At 38.6% G+C, this 17734-nt stretch overlaps 1 protein-coding gene across 5 annotated transcripts in view; it reads right to left on the bottom strand.

The window, feature by feature from the left end:
* Positions 1-17734, bottom strand: part of GPATCH2L (G-patch domain containing 2 like) — an 86896-nt gene that overhangs the window by 20074 nt on the left and 49088 nt on the right. For 3 of the 5 annotated variants that reach the window (XM_003824198.7, XM_003824197.7, XM_008977941.5), the window contains exon 10: positions 321-16891. The exons of the other annotated variants lie outside the window; for them this stretch is intronic. In XM_003824198.7, the coding sequence (XP_003824246.1) occupies positions 16731-16891 (161 nt within the window). In that variant the 3' untranslated portion in view covers positions 321-16730. Of the gene's footprint in view, positions 1-320; positions 16892-17734 lie in introns of those variants that run through there. 5 annotated transcript variants of the gene reach the window in all.

Here is a 17734-nt window from a genome sequence, read left to right as displayed (position 1 = left end):
CGTATGCTTCAAAGTCATTTGTATTTTCTCTTCTATTAAATGTCTCTGTTAATCTCCTTTGCCCATTTTTATACTGGATTGCTAATGTGTTTTCCTTTTTATTGATAGGGACTCTTGCTATTTTAGATAACTTAGGCCCTCATCTTGGCAGAGTTACACATTTCTTGCCCAAGTTCTCATTTGCATTTGCTTATGGTGCTACTGCCATGAAGAAATGTTTTCTCTCTCTGAAGTCTAATCCAGCAATCTTTTCTTTTATGGCTTCTGGGTTTTGTGTCATACTTAGAAAGGCCTTCCCCAGTCTTAGGTTATAAAATAACTTTCCTTTTTTTTTTTTTTTTGTACTTTTATAAAAAGTATTTTTTTTAATGTTTAAATCTTTAGACTGTCTGTAATTTGTCCTGGTATAAGAGGTGAAGTATAGATCCAACTTAATTTTTTTCACCAGAGCCCTACCTAGTAGTTCCCACCCCATTTGCTGACTAATCTTTTTTCCACTGATTGAAAAGCCATCTTTATCATATTCTCAATTCTCGTAAGTATTTAGATCTATTTTTTTTAGATCTATTTTTGAACTGTTCTGTTCCACTCATCTGTATGACTACTCACAAATTACTACTACTCACAAATTACTACTACTCTGTTTTAATTGCTGTAGATATATAAATTTTAATATCTAGTAGTCTCCCTCTATCGTTATTTTTTAATATGAACTTTAGAATTAATTTATATAATTTTTTTCAATTCTATTGGTATTTTTACTGAAGATCACATTAGATTTGTAAATCGAGAGAAGTGGTATCTTTATGATGCTGCGTATTTCTATGAGAGAACGTGGTGTATCTTCCCGTTTGTTTGGGTCTTGTTTCATCTCTCATTAGCATTTTAACATTTTCTACAAATATTTCTTGTGTTTATTCCTATGTTATCATTTATGTTTTGTGCTATTACAACATGGGTCTTTTCTTCCCTTAGAGCTTGAAATTAGACATTGTATCTATAAAAGCTATTGATTTCTGAAAATTAATTTATTAAATTCTTATTTTGTCAGGTCTGGTTAGTCTTCTTTAGTTTCTAAGTAAAAAACTCAGTATCATCTGAAAATTATAATTTTCCCTTCTCTTCTAATTTCTGTATCTTTAATTTCTTTCACTTAATTGTTTCGCCTAAGTCTTACAGAACATTTTTAAATAATAGTGATAATTAGTGGACATCTTTTTCTTGTTCCTGACTTCAATGAAATTGCTTCTGGTATTCTCAATTAAGCATGACGCAGGCTTTGGATTGAGATAAATATATTTTATCACATTAAGGAAACACCCAGCTATTCCTAATATTAAATGATCCTTGCATTCCTGAAATAAGCCTCATTTAGCCATGGTAAATTAGTCTTTCATCTAGAGCCAGTCTGACTGGGTTCAAATCCTGGCACCATTACTTCTTAGCTTTTTGTGTTCAAGCATAATACTTCACATCTTCATGACTCAGTTTCTTTGTCTCTTAAATGGGGATGATAAGAATATCTACTCATTAGGTTGCTGTGAAAATCAATCGACTACATGGAAAGTTGAGCATCTTTTCACGTTTGAGAGACATTTGCATTTTTTCTGTCAACTGTCTGCTCATATCTCTTCTACAGTGGTCTACAGGAGATTCTCTATTTTTATGTTATTTACAAATTAGGAGTATTAGCCTTTAATCTGTGATGTAAGTTGCAACCATGTTTCTGGGTTATCACTTGTATTTTAGTTTGCTTACTGTGTATATGCATGCAAGGTTTTTTTTTTCAACAGTCAAATATATCTCTTATTGCATCTAAATTTTTAGTAGTATTTAGTGTGGAAGAGTACATTATTGGTCCCAAAACTTTCCATTGTCTATATCCCCATCCTTTGCCATGTGGATTTACATTCCCTTCTAACAAAGGAGTGGGGTATATTTTTGTACTGGTCCAAGGAGGTGAGGGACACTTAGAGCAGAGGTGCCCCAGCTGAGTTCAGTGGCATTATTATGCAATAGCTAACCCAGGTTACAAAGCATGGGTCCACAGTCTTTTTTAAAAAAAAAGTTTGGATAGCAAATATTTTAGAGTTTACGACCACATAAAGTCTCTGTTCCATGGTCTCCTCTTTTGTTATTGAACACTTTAAAGGTGGAAGAAAAAACAAAACGAAACACCATTCTTAGCTTGCAGCAGTCCAAAACTAGGCCTTGGGTCAGTCAGATTTGGCCTACAGGCTATGTGGCTTGCTGACCCCTGTCACAGAGGAATTCATCTTTTTTTTTTTTTTCCAGTAGTTGTATAGTTTAAATTGTACAATTAAATCTCTCATCAATTTGAAAATTATCCTGGCATAGTGTGAGAAACAGATCCACTTTTTCCTGTATAGCTATATATTTATATGTAGCTATATAACTATATCCAGTTATCTCAACACCATTCATTTTTATAATCCATCTTTTCCCCCACTGACTTAGGGCACCACCTTTATTGTATCCTGAACTTTCATATGCAATCGGGCCTGTTTCAGAATTTTCTATATCATTCCATTAATCTATGCATGCACCTATACCACACTTTCAGAGTTGTGTTTTATGTTTTAATATGTAGTGGGACTAGCCCTCCTCCTACCAAGTGCTCTCTTAAAAGGTTTTCCTTGGGCTGCTCTTGTTCATTTGTTCTTCCAAATGAACTTTACAATCAATGTGTCAAGCTCCAGAAAAAAAACTGATGGCATTTTGGGGGTCCCATAAAATCTTTCTGCAGAGTACACAGGCCCAGATTTTAAACTACTTACTAAATTTGTTTAATGTTACAAAACTAATCAAGCTTTCTATTTCCCCAGAATGAGTTTTGAGAAATTATTTTCCCTAGGAATTTTGTCTAAGCTTTCAAATATATTGGCTTCAGTTGTTCATATTCATAACTTTATCTATGAGAGTTATCTGATACCTGGATTGAAGGCTCATTCCTCCAGAGAGAATTTGTGGTTGCTTCTAGTAGTTATCTGGGGTTACAACTGGCTTGGGTCTACTGTAAATTCAATTTCCTCATGCAGTATTTTGCAACATACAAGTAGCATAAATCTGAGCCCCAACTCTCTATGTAAGGGACAACTTGTTAAACATTTTTAGGTTGGTGAGACAGGAACAGCTTTTCCTCCACCCACGGCCAAGGTCAAGAAAGGCAATTTTCCTTGCTGTTATTTCTGCTTGGTGGCTTATTTAATGTTTACCTTTACACAGTAAGGGTAGCACTTGGAGGGTCCCCACTTTGTGGGAGATCTCAGATTAAACTTCCTGCCTTGAGCAGGCCCTGCTTTACCTCCTGCATCCATCTCAGTCAGCACAGCAGAGGCTCAGGGTAATCAGGGCTTACCCTGATCTTCAAGGTAAAAGATGGCTTTTGTCTTACTTGCTTTCCCAGGTTTAAGCTTTCACGTCATTTTTTACTTCTATAGATTTTTTTCATTTCTTATCATTATTCTGGGTGTTTAGAAATAATTTTTGGTTTTTTTGTTTGTTTTTCTAGAGGAGCAATGATAAAACTAACTTCAAAAGTAAAATAATTCTGTACGGATGCTCAGTACCTGAGTAACAGGTCATTCATACCCCAAACCTCAGCATCACGCAATATACCCAGGTAACAAACCTGCACATGCACCCCTCAAATCTAAAATAAAAGTTGAAAAAGAAAAAGAAAAAAAACCTTTCCCATGCATTTCATGGTTTTAGGGCTTAGATTATACTAAGCTAAGAAGATAAAACTGACTGACCTTTGGCTGCAAAACAAAGAGTTTGTTACTGACTGCTATGGTATAAATGTTTGTGTCCCCCGAAAACAGGTGGAAATCCTAACCCCCAAAGTGTTGGCATTGAAGACAGGGCCTTTGGGAGGTCATTAGATTAGGAGGGTGGAGCCCTAGTGATTGGGATTTATGCCCTTATAAAAGAGACCCCAGAGAGCTAACTAGTTCCCTTCACCATGTGAGGACACAATTAGAAGGTGCCATCTATGAACCTGAAGGCAAGCTCTCACCAGACATTGAATCAGCCAGCACCTTGATCTTGGACTTCCCAGACTGTGAAACCATAAGAAATAAATTTCTGCTGTTTATTTTTTTAAAAAAATTAGGTAAGGTAGCAAGATATATTAGCATACAAAATCAGTAGCTTTTATGTAGAGAGCAATAACCAGTTAGAAGACATAATGGCAGAGGAAATCTCATTTACTAGCAAATAAATTAAATACTTAGGGATAAGCTTAGCAAGAAATGCACAAAACCTACACGAGGATAATTTTAAAACACTGCTGAAAAGGCACAAAATAGACTTGAATAAATGGAAATATATCTCCTATTCTTGGATAGGATGACACCACATTTTAAAGATGTTAGTTCTCTCTAAATCAGTTAATATCATATAGTATCAATAAAATACCAATGTACCTTAAAAAATGAATTTAGACAAGTTGATACTAAAGTTCATATGGAAAAACAAACATGTATGAATAGCCAGAAGCACAACAAATAGGAAAAATTATAAGGGGGACTAGCCTTGCCAGTTGTTAAAACATACTATAAAGTCTCTATAATTAAAACAGTGTGGTACCATGCACAAGTAGACCAGTGGAACAGAAAACCCAGAAAGACCCAAGTTCATATGGATCCTGGATTGAATACCGAACCAGAAAAACAACATTACTGGGAAAACGGCTATAATTCAAATAAAGTATGTAGTTAATAGGATTGTGCCAATGTTAATTTCCTAGTTTCAATAATTGTACCATTGGTATGTAAGTTAACATTAGGAGAAGCTGAGAGAAGGGCACACAGGAAATCTATTTTTGCAGATTTTCTGTTAAGTCTAAAATTATTTTTTTTAAAAAAGGTTTTGGATCAAGAGCCCCTGAGAATGTGAAGAGGGGGCTCTGTGTCAGGCTAACATGGAACACCAGAGGGGATAAATCGCCACTGCTCACATTCCCTGAGCTGGCCTCACTTTCTCTCTGGCTGGTGAGCTTCTGCTTGGATTCTATAAAATACATGTCTTTACAATAAATTCCATTCCATGCTTTAAAATGTAAAATAAAAAATTGGTGTTACAAAAAGTTTTTGTTAATTCTCCAAATGCATTTCTTTGTTTTCATTGGGTCTTTAAAAGTATTTAGTCTGTCATGCTAATTGAAATACTTACTTCATTTCTTCTATGACAATTGTTATATTAGATTTCTTTTGATGTCATTTTTTGGCAAATTATACCTTCCTGGAAAATTATCCATTTAATCCAAGTTTTTAAATTGTTTGCATACAGTTGAGCAAAGTATATTTTATGGCTCTTACTTATTCAATACCTGGTAATTCTTATTTTGTGTTTGTCTTCTCTTGTAATGTTAGCTAAAATGTTACATATTTTACTACATATTTTAAAAATTAGCTTTGTTTCCTCATTTTTCTAATTAATTTTTCTTGATTCTTTCAGCCTGCCTTTAAAAGATTCCTTTTCCTAATATTTTGAGTTATACGACATTTATCTTATTTTTTAATACATAAATTTTAGGGCAATGAATTTTCCTCTGAGCACTGTTTTATTTGTATCTCAGAGGAAAAAGTTTATATTTTAGATATGAAATGCTTTTTTAATACTTTGCATTTCCTAATCAACCCAAGAATAGTTGAAGAGCTTAAAAACATTTTGGATTGCAGATGAGCAGTGTTTTCTGGCTTTAATTTATTGCATTTTTTTTTCTGACCACTTATCCTCAAATTCTAAGTTTATTGCATTTTTATCAGCAAATGCCATCTGCTGTTCCTTTTTTCTGTTCTGAAACTTATGTTTTCTGTATGCTCTAATACACAGTCAAATGGGGAAATGTTTCATGGATACTTTGAAGTGTAGTTACCACTTTTAGGGTAAAGTCTAATATGCATCAACTAGATCTTCTGTATCTTATTTAAATCATCCCATGTCCTAGTTTTTTATCCACTTGATCTGTCATGAATTGACAGAATTAAAATATCCAACTAACATTGTATTTCTGTTTCTTCCTGTGTCTCCTATGGTTACCAATACATAAATGGTTTTCCATTATTTGGTACACAGATATCTTGAAACATTATTATCTCGTGAGTCACACCCTTTAGCATTATGTCGTGGTTTTTTTTTTGTTTGTTTTTGTTTTTTCCGGTTCCTTTTCCCTAAGTTCAACCTTGCCTGATATGCAGACTACAACTCATTTTCTTGTTTGTGTTTGCTTGGTTTACTTTTGCTCAACCTTTCTGAATCTTATAACATGAAATTAGTGTTTGCTGACATTTTTGCCTTTTATCTACAGATAAGTTTACTTTTATTAATATGACAGGTACATTTGTTCCTATTCTATGGTTTTAGACATCTTTCATTTTTGTGATTTGTTTGGTTGTGCATACATGTTTTTTCTCATAATTAGCAGTCTGAATTTTTCTTCTAGTGATAATCTCTTTAATCATATTTTCATATGATCCCCATAATCCTCTATTTCACTAGTCAATATACCTCAATTCTCTACTATGAGCAATGAAAAATTAGTAATTTATCCGTCCTCCCTATACTATTTTAATAATGGAACATAAGTCACTTTCTTATTTCTATGTACAAAAGCTAGACTGCATCGCCTAATTTAAAATGCTGGTCAGTCAGAAGCTGTTCAGGAAAAACGTTGGCCCAAAACTCATAATTATTTCACTTTTATGCAGTTTCAAAAGATTTAGCTAACTTTATTTATAGCACGGTATTAATGAGACCAAAATCATGGGATCAGAACTTAGTGTGAGCCAGCAGATTGGTTTTATCCCATGGGCACTTCCTGTAGGCTTAAAATATCAATGATTGCTAAGGTGTTCAGTCCAAAAGGTGTAAATAGATCAACACAAATTTATTGTCACTACTGAGAAACAAAGCCCAAAAAACTTAACTGGTAGTTGAACAACTTTGTCACTGAAGAACAGTACAAGGAACTAAGACCATCACATTGTGCATTAAACTCTACTAAGTCGGTGGTTCAAGGGGAATAACCTCAGACTGGTATCATGCTAGAACATGTAATGGAATCATTCAGCCATGATTCCAAATAAACCATTACTTCCAATTCAGTTTAACCTAGTTTTAACATGTCAGTAGCTCCTACCAATAAGTGGGCCTAGCTATATTTCCCAGGGAAGGTGATCAAGGCAATGCAAATCTGTTCACATCTCAGTTCCAGCTTTGTATGCACAATGGGCCAGTTGCAGTAGGGTTTCCATGAATGCACCCTGAGCTTAGCAGAGGAATATGGCAATAGTTCTCCAACTCAACAAGTAAGCCAGTATACACAGGACCCTTCACTTCCTGGCTCTTGCCTTTCTCTCTTTGTTCCTCTGTAAGCTTTACATGTGGGCCATACTAAAACACGGGCAGTGCTCTGAATAAACCATGCTTTTACCCTTGGAGGGCTTCATCCACTCTTCTTAACTCCTGCTTATCCTTCAGGATTTCTTTCAGTGTTTTTTTTTTACTTCTTCCACTGCCCAGTTTGAGTTAAAGTGCCCTCCTCCTTGCTGCCAAAATACCCTGTCATTCTTATTTCATTCTACATTGTAATACTTTTTTTCTGGTCTCTTCCGCAGAAGACCATGAACATCATGAGAGCAGGAATGCCTTTCTTCTCTGTATACCCAGCTCCTAGCAGAGTGCTCGGCACAAGATGTGTTCTATACACATCTAATAAATGAAGGGGCATTTCTAAAAGCCAAGACTGTTAAGGCAGCTTTTGCTAACAGTCAAAAGAAATGTTTACCAAGGTGTTGAAAACAGTCTATCACTAACATTAACATCTCAGAACACATATCCTCCTCGCTTAGGAATCAGTTGTGCCTTGGTACAGAAAGGATAATACCTTCTTATTGCCACAGGTTTGCAAGATCTGCAAAATTTCATTGACTTTTCTCTTGCTCTGGTCACTCTCAAGAACAAAACTAGGTTGTTATAAGAGGATGTCACAGAAACCGGCTATCTCCTTTCAATGATGTACGCACAGAGAAGGGATGAGCCCATTCACAGATGCCTGGTAGAGAAAACAGCCCACCAGGACAAACAAGTCAATAAAGAGGTCTCATCAGACACTGGCCCATGGCCCAGTGGCCCACAGCCCAGTGGCCCACAGCTTATGCACACGTACATGCCCTCCAACAGTTCAGTTTGTAAAAAGAGGCAGCAGAGGTATTGGTTGGGAACAGACACTCTTTAACATCAAACAGACTTGAATCTGAATCTTGACTGACTCTTAAATATGTGACTCGAGCAAGTTTGTCTGTAAGTGTATTTCATTGTTTTAAAATGGAGATAAAAGTACCTACCTTTAGAGTTGTTGAATAAGTGAGATGTTGCTTCCAAATGGCAGACCACCAAATACATATTTGCCATTATTATTATTAGGTACTCTGGACAGGGGCCTAATAGTTTCAAGGATAGTATATCTAAGGGGCCCAGGAGTATCCTGCTTTAGGGCAGTTACCCTCTTCCCTCAGAGGTCCCTGAGGAGGACTTCGCTTCATCAGTGTTCAGTAAATGTTTGTTCAATCAGTGACTGGGGCAATGGTTCTGGTGGACCTTTGTTATTCTTATTGGCTGTCCAGCATCTGAAGTACCTTCCCATGTGTGAGGAAGCTCAACTTTCCAGATAACCTCATTCTGACTTCCTAGCCAGGACACAGGCATATGACTACTAATCAGATCCACCTACCCCATATTTTGAATCAGAAACTAGCGATTCAAAGACATCAGGAACACACAGGGTCACATCTGATGAAAGTGGAACCCCAAGTTTCACTGTATTCATAGGGCTAGTGCTGATGCCCCAATAAAAAGTTCTTTGATAAAAATCAACATGAAGTTCAAGGCCAAAAAGGCTTGAGGAAGCCAAATTAAAAAATTAACCAGCAGCAGAAAGCCACAGATTAAAGACAGCATTAGGTGGAGGAGCCCCTTTTGGGCACAGGCCCCCTTACCAGTCCAAGACCCTGAAGAGGAGAAAGCAGAAGAGGGAACACAGTCCAGGCCATCTTTTCATAAATAGCAACTCATAAGTAAACAGGAGTGACCCACCTTAGAATCTCACTAATCTAATTAGCAATTCCTCCTACCTCACTGGGCTTGGAGGAGGAACAAGGGAGGTGAGAGAAGGACCAGAGACCTTTAATATGCTTTCCTAGAAGCCTGCAGTAATAAATGTGAATGCTTCACTCTAATCTGTGCTTTTAAGTTGGTGCATTAAGGTGGTATGGCAAAGGAACTCACTGGCATACAGGTGTTCACTGAAATAACGGAGGTGGCGGCAGAGACCGGCATCCAGTCTGTGCTAGACTGACCTACCTAACAACTCCAGAGGAACTGAGAAAGAGCAAAGAAGTGGCAGAAAAATCAGGAAAGTAGGGTCAGGAAAGGGAGCATTCCAAAGAAGGAAGTGGTTATATAGCATCAGTGTCACAAAAATCAACCTATGGGCTAAATTTTAACAGTAGAAGTCACTGGTGGGTGAATCCAGCAAGAACAGTTTTAATGGTAGCAAGGGTAGCAGCCAGGTTTCAGAGTGGTGGTTCTCAGCCTCAGCTACATTTCTTTTTAAAGACTGAAACCCATCCCCACCTCCCCATGCTGATTTAACTGGTCTGTGGTCCAGTCCAGGAATTAGGACTTTTTAAAGCTTCCCAGGTGACCCTAACATGCAGCCAGGGTTAAAAACCACTGCCTCAGTGGACTGCAGAATGGACAGAGTGCAGATAAGGGCAGTATACCTTAGTGGTACTCAGGCTTTCAAAGGGTTGAGGAAAGGTCTTTTGTTTGAAGGAAGGAGTATCTGAACATGTTTAAATGCAAAGCTGTATGTGCCAGGAGTGTGAGGCTGTAGCTAGATCAAGTCATTTATCAAGGGAGAGGTCCTAGGGCACAGGAAAAGGGGTTCGTCTTGGGCAGGACAGGCACTGGCAAGAAGGTAAGGAAGGGTGTGTGTGTGGGTGTCTAAGTGGGAAGTTCTGCCCGAGGCTGTTATGTGGTGGGGGAGGGCTGAGATTAACTGCTAAGATTGAGAGAAGGTGGGGGTAAAAGGGTTTAGAATGGCCAGTTTGCAATAAGCTGCTGACAACAGGAGGGAGTTTGACATCAATACTGAGAGCAATTCAAATCGTTACCATGACTTTGGGGTGGCATCAGTTTGCATGGTCATGAGATTTTTTTTCATGGCCGCTTGAGGAAGCAAGGTGTAGGACCTATACATAATGAAATGCGTTGATTTTGAGTCAAAGTCATGAAGGCCATCTTTAAGTTCTCTGATATTTTCTTTCCCCTTTCAATTAAAAACATTTGAATGAGGGGTCAGCAAGGGTCAGAACTTTTAGAGAAACAAAACATTAACTTATATAATTTACATCTTAAAGCCTTCTAACTTTTTAGTCTCACACCTTGATAATATCTAGTAACACTAACATTTTTGGCCAGAGGTAGTTTTAACTGGTCTTCAAGATGGAAAAGAAGTGTGGTGTTTTAAAAGACTGCAAAAATTGAAATGAGAGCTTAACAGCCTACAGACATGAGCATCTGAGGAAATGAGAACTCCTAGTATACCTCTGCAAACACAATGAACTCTTTAGCTATGCATATTCCCTGAAAAGACAGAACTTGGATTTCTGGTCTCTGGCAACCAGTTAGGACCCAGCCCAATTAATAAAGGTAAAATATGAAGAAAAAATGGCCATGGTTTCTTTTCAAAGCCTTAAGATTAGAGTACCATATTCTGAAATGCTGAATCCACGAGTCAGACAATAACAACAACCAAAAAGCATGACATCGCTATTGGTCTCCAACCCCTGCAAAATTGCTAGCTGAAATCGAAAAAAAGAAAACACGGTGTGATTAAGTGGGATCACAGAAAATTGATTTTTACATGCTCTGAAGTACTGAGATTCAGTCCTAGCAAGAGATTACCAATAACTCAACAGGTATTTATTACACATCTATGTACCCAAGGTGGTTTTTTCTTCCAAAATTTTTTTTTCATTTTTATGAGCTGTACTTTAAATGATTCATCATTATCATGCTGGAAAATACATGATACTTTCCCTTGAAACTAAGATCTAATGAACAAATATGGTAAACTCATACCTTACACAAATCATATTTTTACTGCCAATTGTGAAAAATGACTATCATTCGTAGACTAACAATTCATTGTTCTATTTTTATCAATTTTTATTTTATTATCTATTTTTTGATACAGGGTCTCGCTCTGTCACCCAGGCTGGAGTGCAGTGGCCAGATCATGGCTCACTGCACCCTCAACCTCCTGGGCTTGAGTGATCCTCCTGCCTCTGCCTCCCAAGTAGCTGGGACCACAGGCATGCACCACCACAGCCAGCTAATTTTTAAAATTTTTTGTAGAGACAAGGTCTCACTATGTTGCCTAGGCTGGTCTCCAACTCCTGCAATAAAGCAATCCTCCTGCCCTGGCCTCCCAAAGTGTTGGGATTATGGGTGTGAGTCACCACACCCAGGCTTTATCCATTTTCAAAAGGTTATTTCCATCCACCTAAACATAGCCCTTGATAGCATCCTTTGTCAATTTTTCAAAAAGATCTTTCAGGAGCTTGTAGGGGAAAAAAAATATGAGAAATAAAGATATTAACAGTTTCTGCAAAGAATTATACAAAAAAAATCTCTTTACTTATGGAGGGAATATGAGAGCACCTCAGAGCTTAGGAGGAGACCAGTCCATTAAAACATCTTTTTAACTGTGGCAAAGCCTATGGTTCTCAAACTTGAGCATGCACCAAAGCCCCCTGGAGGGCTTGTTGAAGACTGCTGGGCCTTGCGCTGGGAGTTTCGGATTCAGTAGGTCTGGTGAGGGCAAGATGTGCTGATGCTGTTGGCCTAGGGACCACACATTGAGAATTCCTGCTCTGGGCATCTCCCTTTCTCTCCCCATTGCTTCCCACTTCTCCACCTTGCCAAGATTGCTTCTTTGCTGAATGTCTTCAGGACATGCCCCATTCTTCAACACTGTACTTTAAAATTTTTTTATTCCCTAAATCTGGCAATTTTACCAAGCATTTATGATGTCTACTCGCAGTGACAGAAAAATTTCTTCTTTTGGCCATAGTTTGTTTTGCTGGACTTGTTAAAAACCCTGTAGTCCATACTCTTCAACAATACTTCTCATCTTCCTTCTTTTTGATGTTGCTGTTTCCGGGCATTTGATGTTCATCTTTTGGAGACGTTAACACAGGAGAAAGCATCTCTCCGCTACTTGCATTTAGTTCTGAGTGATGGAACTCACCATTTTCCTCACCCTTTCCCTCTGTACCAGTTTTCTTCTAAGGGGCGAAATTGTTGCCAGTGACAGTAACTCTGTGACCTTTCACAACAGGAGTGGGAGATCAGGAAATACTGACAAATAAAATTGGCAGCTCAAGCACTAGCAGAGGGAAGCAGCTGACAAGAGCTAACTGCTTTTACCATCCCTCCAACCATCGCATGAACCATGACATCCTCCAAGCCATGCCTCCAACTAGACTGCATCCACAGCTGCTACAGTAAGCCACTCTGCTCTCCGCCCAGCTCAGATAGGTTCACAAGACATATAGGGCACTGAATACAGCTTCTAACGCTGAGATTTTTACATAGTCTTCTCCCCAGGGGGAAAAACCTGTGTGGCTCAGAACCACAGTAATGAAGCCAAAATGAAACAAAGACCTGAAATCAATCATGCATCACCACCAGGAGCCTTCGCCTGGAGCCAAAGTGGAGAACCCATCGCATCAGCAATGACTGTTCCAGCCTAGTTCCTTTGTCTCAACACTCTGTATCTTTTTCAATTCCAAGTGACTTTAATGATAACTCTGCAGCAACAGAACTTCCCAGGCTATATTACAGGTATACAGATACAGCTACAGTGTCTCTAACTCCAAAATGCAAGGCTATTATCAATCTATTTGGAAGTCATAACTAGTCGCTTATCCAGGGTGTTGTGCTTTACTTAACAAAGGATGCTACAAGCATCACAGACTAAGAAGATTTATTTCAGCTTTTGGCCATTTTGCTACAAAAATAGCCTTGTTAGTAGCCTATTTCATAGCCCAGCAATGTCCTCTTCAATTCTGAATCGCATTTGATTTCTAAACAATTCAAGGCTAAATGTGGCCTATTTTCCAACCACATACCACTCAGTAAAAATTATACTCAGCCCCCTCCAAATCTGGTACCAGGTAAACAAGCTACTAATTTCTTTTTATTATTTCTTACTAAGAGGCAACACAAGGCTGGGCATGGTGGCTCGCACCTATTATTACAACACCTGGGGAGGCTGAGGCAGGAAGATTGCTTGAGGTTAGGAGTTCAAGACCAGCATAGGCAACAGAGCAAGACCCCATCTCTCCAAAAACTTAAAAAATTAGCCAGGCGTGGTGGCACACTTCCATAGTCCTCACAACTCAGGAGGCTGAGGCAGGAGGATGGCTTGAGCTTATGAGTTCAAGGTTACAGTGAGCTATGAACACATCACTGCACTCTAGCCTGAGTGACAGATCAATAACCTGTCTCTAGGAAACAACAACAACAACAACAACAAAAGGCAACACAAGAGTTTTGTTCCTTTAAAATACTGCATCTGAAAAATAATCTAAAATTCCCTTAAACTCAGAATTAAAACTAACTTTTTATTAATGATCCTCACAGAAGCAGATAATGTTCTGACTTCTGCCCATCGTGGAAAACACACAAAACTAGGATTCAGACAGGCCATTTGTGTAGCCAGCTGGGAAAAATCAGAACCCTGAAATAAATAACAACTGTTTAACTCAGCTTTAGTTATCACTTTTGAGCAGATCAAATACGTGAGCTCAAGGATCATCCTCAAAGTAAGTCATAGTTCAGAGTTTTTTCAACACTGATTACAAAACCTCATTTTTGAAACTATGTAACTTCTTTGAAAGATAACAGATTTTTCTTAACTTACGACATTATACACTGTGCCGCATATAAAGAAACTTTAAGATTCAAAATACACTCATTTCTAAGGCTATCCTCTGGAACTGGTTAATACAGAAAGCAAGCAGACTACACTGATTAATAATTCCTTAAACATGCACGTACAGCACCTTAAAATGAGGAGCACAATTTACAACCCTGTGTTGGAAAGTATTTGTGTGCTTAATATTCTATCCTCTCAGGCAACTAATTTTCTCCCCATTTATTACAGGTAGATGTTGCATTCTTGGGTAATCCCTGTTGAAAGTATTCAAAATGTGTAGAAAAGCATGCCCAAGAAAGATAATAAATATTCATGGTATACTGTTTCATAAATAAGCATCTCAGACTGACTCAGGTCTATCACTGAAAAACAAGAGATTATAACCCAGGGCAGAGAAAATCTGAAAGTCTGGGATTCTAGTCCTGGCTTAGTTATGTGATTTGGAGCAAGTCACTCAACTCTGTGGCTGTTTTCATCTCCTTAAAATGGCATGACTTCGTAGAGATGTTTGAAATGTAAATAATGTTGTATATAAAAATTATTTTTAATCATAGGTAGAAAGGCGGACTATTAGGAAACAAGTTATATAGAAAAAATGTGGGAACACCTTGGCCACCTGACCTTTGGAGGTTTTCACTAATAGGCCATGATCATGGGACCAATCACTGCATGAGTCATAGAGCTTGACACAAACAAAAAATTACGTCCACAGATTTCTCTCAAACCCAACCAAGTATGTTAAAAATATATGCCACGGGTCACTATGGTGACAATGCACATGACAACAAAATCTAACCTCATCACTAAAACAATTCAGTGGTACGATTTTATATTCAACAGACATTACATTTTCTATACTTCTATGGGTGCAGCCCACAGGGAAGGGAAGTGCAGCCTGGGAAGTCCCTGTAAGCACACACACTGCTGCATGAGAGCCAGGGGTGACTCAGAGGCATGCTGGGCCAGCTTCAGCACTCTCCCATCCCATCATCTCCATCCCTGTAAGCACACACACTGCTGCATGAGAACCAGAGGCAACTAAGAGGCATGCTGGGCCGGCTTCAGCACTCTCCCACACTACTGCATGAGAACCAGGGGTGGAACATCCCTGTGAGCACACACACACTGCTGCGTGAGAACCAGAGGCGACTCACAGGTCTGCTGGGCTGGTTTCAGCACTTTCCCGTCCCATCATCTACACCTGCTCTCCCTCTACCATATTCCTGATTATGAACAATTGACATGTTCTCAGTCTTAAAGTGCCATGTAAACTTAGCTTCAAGTCCCCTTTTCCAACTAGATTCATGCCCACCCACCTCCCTTTGATAAAGAAATCTGGAGTTTCCATTGATAAGGACTATAATTTTAAAAGCAACCCATCATTACACTTCGTATGGGAAACAGGGGCAATCGCACTTTGGGGGAAGGAGGTGCTGCCCCATTCAGCACCTATTTAAGACAGAAAATAAGCAGATGCATGAGTGGGAGTCCCTCTACAATGTGACCAGAGCAGGGAGCACTTCACCAAGAGCTTCTACGTATTTCAGAGTAAACGCACTCATTGGTATAAAAAGAAGAGCCCTTCTGTCAGCCAGGCCCCTGAATGAATGACAGACACTCCTGATAATATTTTCTAGAAAGCGTGGCTTCTCTCCAGCAGCTCCAGGCCATCACTTATTTCTCATTTTGACAAAGTAGCATCCAACTTCAGGCACGACTGTATATATAACTCCACATGCAGCTGAGCCATCATAAACACGCCAAGTATAAAGGCATGTCAAAAAGACATTTTACTTCCCCAAAGCATGGCCCCAAGAAGCCATTATTATAATAGAGTATGAATTTCTGCTGCAGGTTATTAACCTATAATACTAACAATAAAGTCCTGCTTAGGACATAAAGGCTTACACTGGGACATGAAGTAGTAAGACACAATCCACTGACTATTTTAAATTTGCTGTACACCTAAACCATCTTCTCCATTATACCAATCTGTGTGTGTGTGTGTATATACACACGTCCTCTTTCAGTAGAACATAAACTCTGAAGATGAGGTAAAATACAATACAGCTGCTGCTGCTGATGAGCTGTCTGAGTTTCTGCAGACAATCTGCAAAAAAATGGAAGTTCTCAAGGCCCAGTTGCTGGTGTCTCTTTTGAGGCCCCAAAACTTGGTTGATTTATCTTATTGGCACTCTGCATGAATCAAGAGTAGGCTCAAAGGCAAGCCTTATCTCCTGCGAACACAATTCCATACAGGCCTCTACTCAATATTTAAATTTGTTTGGAACTGGCTACAAATTTGGAACTTCCTCAAATGATATTAAAAGCTCTACACAAAAGGTATGCAGAAGCAGTTACTGGTTTTTCAAGAACAAAGACAACTGCAAAAAAGCAACAGCTCTGTAAATGGAGCTGTAGTAAATGTTGAGACAGCAATAACAAGGTAACAAATAGAGCAGAGGATGACCTTTTTGTAAAAAATTGCTGCCTCAATATTTCACTATTAAAAAAAAAGATTCCCACAACATGATCTTCTGAGAGAAAGAATCCACTGCTGTGTTTGAAAGAGGAGTTGGTTCTGGTGGTGAAAGGACTGGGAATGTCGATTAAGATATGCAAGACTATCTAACACAAAGTCCAACATTTGCTTCAGCAACACCCAGTCAGCTCCTGGAAGGTGAAGTCCTGCTCTCTAGCTGTATCCAGGGCTCTTTTCTTGTGGCATTTTAAAAAATGTAGCAGTAGTTGCGTCTGTGGCTTTCTCTGCTGCAGAGGTCCTCACCAACCACTCAGAGCTGGGTGATTTGGGGGCTTGTGATGCTGGTGTGGTTGGCTCCACTGCATCCATGTGAACTAGTAAGGTTACAACAGAGAGGAGCAAAACATCAAGGGGAGATAAATTAGAATAAGACAAATTAGAATGAGAGATACTTAGAAAAAAAATTTTCTTAATCCTTATACTTCATGTCCTAGTAACCCAAGTGGCCACGTAAGGTACCTCTTTCTTCTCTACAAAAAAGTAAAGACAAGATTTAAATAAGATAGTATTTCCTAATCTGAGAAAATGGGTTCAATTGAACAAATAAATTCAGTAGCACGCATTCATAATGTAGTAAAAATCACTTATTACGTACTTATGTGTGTATTGCTTAAACAATGAATACTCATGATCTTGTTAATGCAAACCCTTACTCATAGATACTCATAGAGATGACTCATAGTGATCTCCACTTTCTAGATCAGGGAGCTAAGGTATACAGAGATCAGATAAATGGTTCAGGGATAATACAGAGCTGGTTAAATATCAAGATTCAAGCACACATACTGGACTCTAAACCCCACGCTCTTCCTGCCACAACCCATGCCTCCGATAGGGCAGTGTTACCAATACATATATACCATACAACAAGGAAAATGGTAGAAAAAGAGCACAATCAGGCCCAATATTTTTCAATAAGATCACTAAAGACATTCTGGACAGGAGACATGGCTTGTGCAGGGCTGTCTTGTATACTTCAGAACACTTACCGATCTGGATCCTATCTGCTGAATGCCAGGAACACTCCCCAGTCATTGTGACAAGCAAACATTTACTTCACATTTCCAAATGCCCCTGAGTGGAGTGGCACAAACCACCATCATCTCTACCCACTCTGCTGAGAACAAATATATACTAAAATATGGCAAAATCTAGTG

Source organism: Pan paniscus, chromosome 15 (genome assembly GCF_029289425.2).
Source record: "Pan paniscus chromosome 15, NHGRI_mPanPan1-v2.0_pri, whole genome shotgun sequence".
In the NCBI taxonomy this organism is placed as follows: domain Eukaryota; kingdom Metazoa; phylum Chordata; class Mammalia; order Primates; family Hominidae; genus Pan; species Pan paniscus.
The sequence above is the reverse complement of the archived record's forward strand: the minus strand, read 5'-3'. Positions and strand labels throughout refer to the sequence as shown.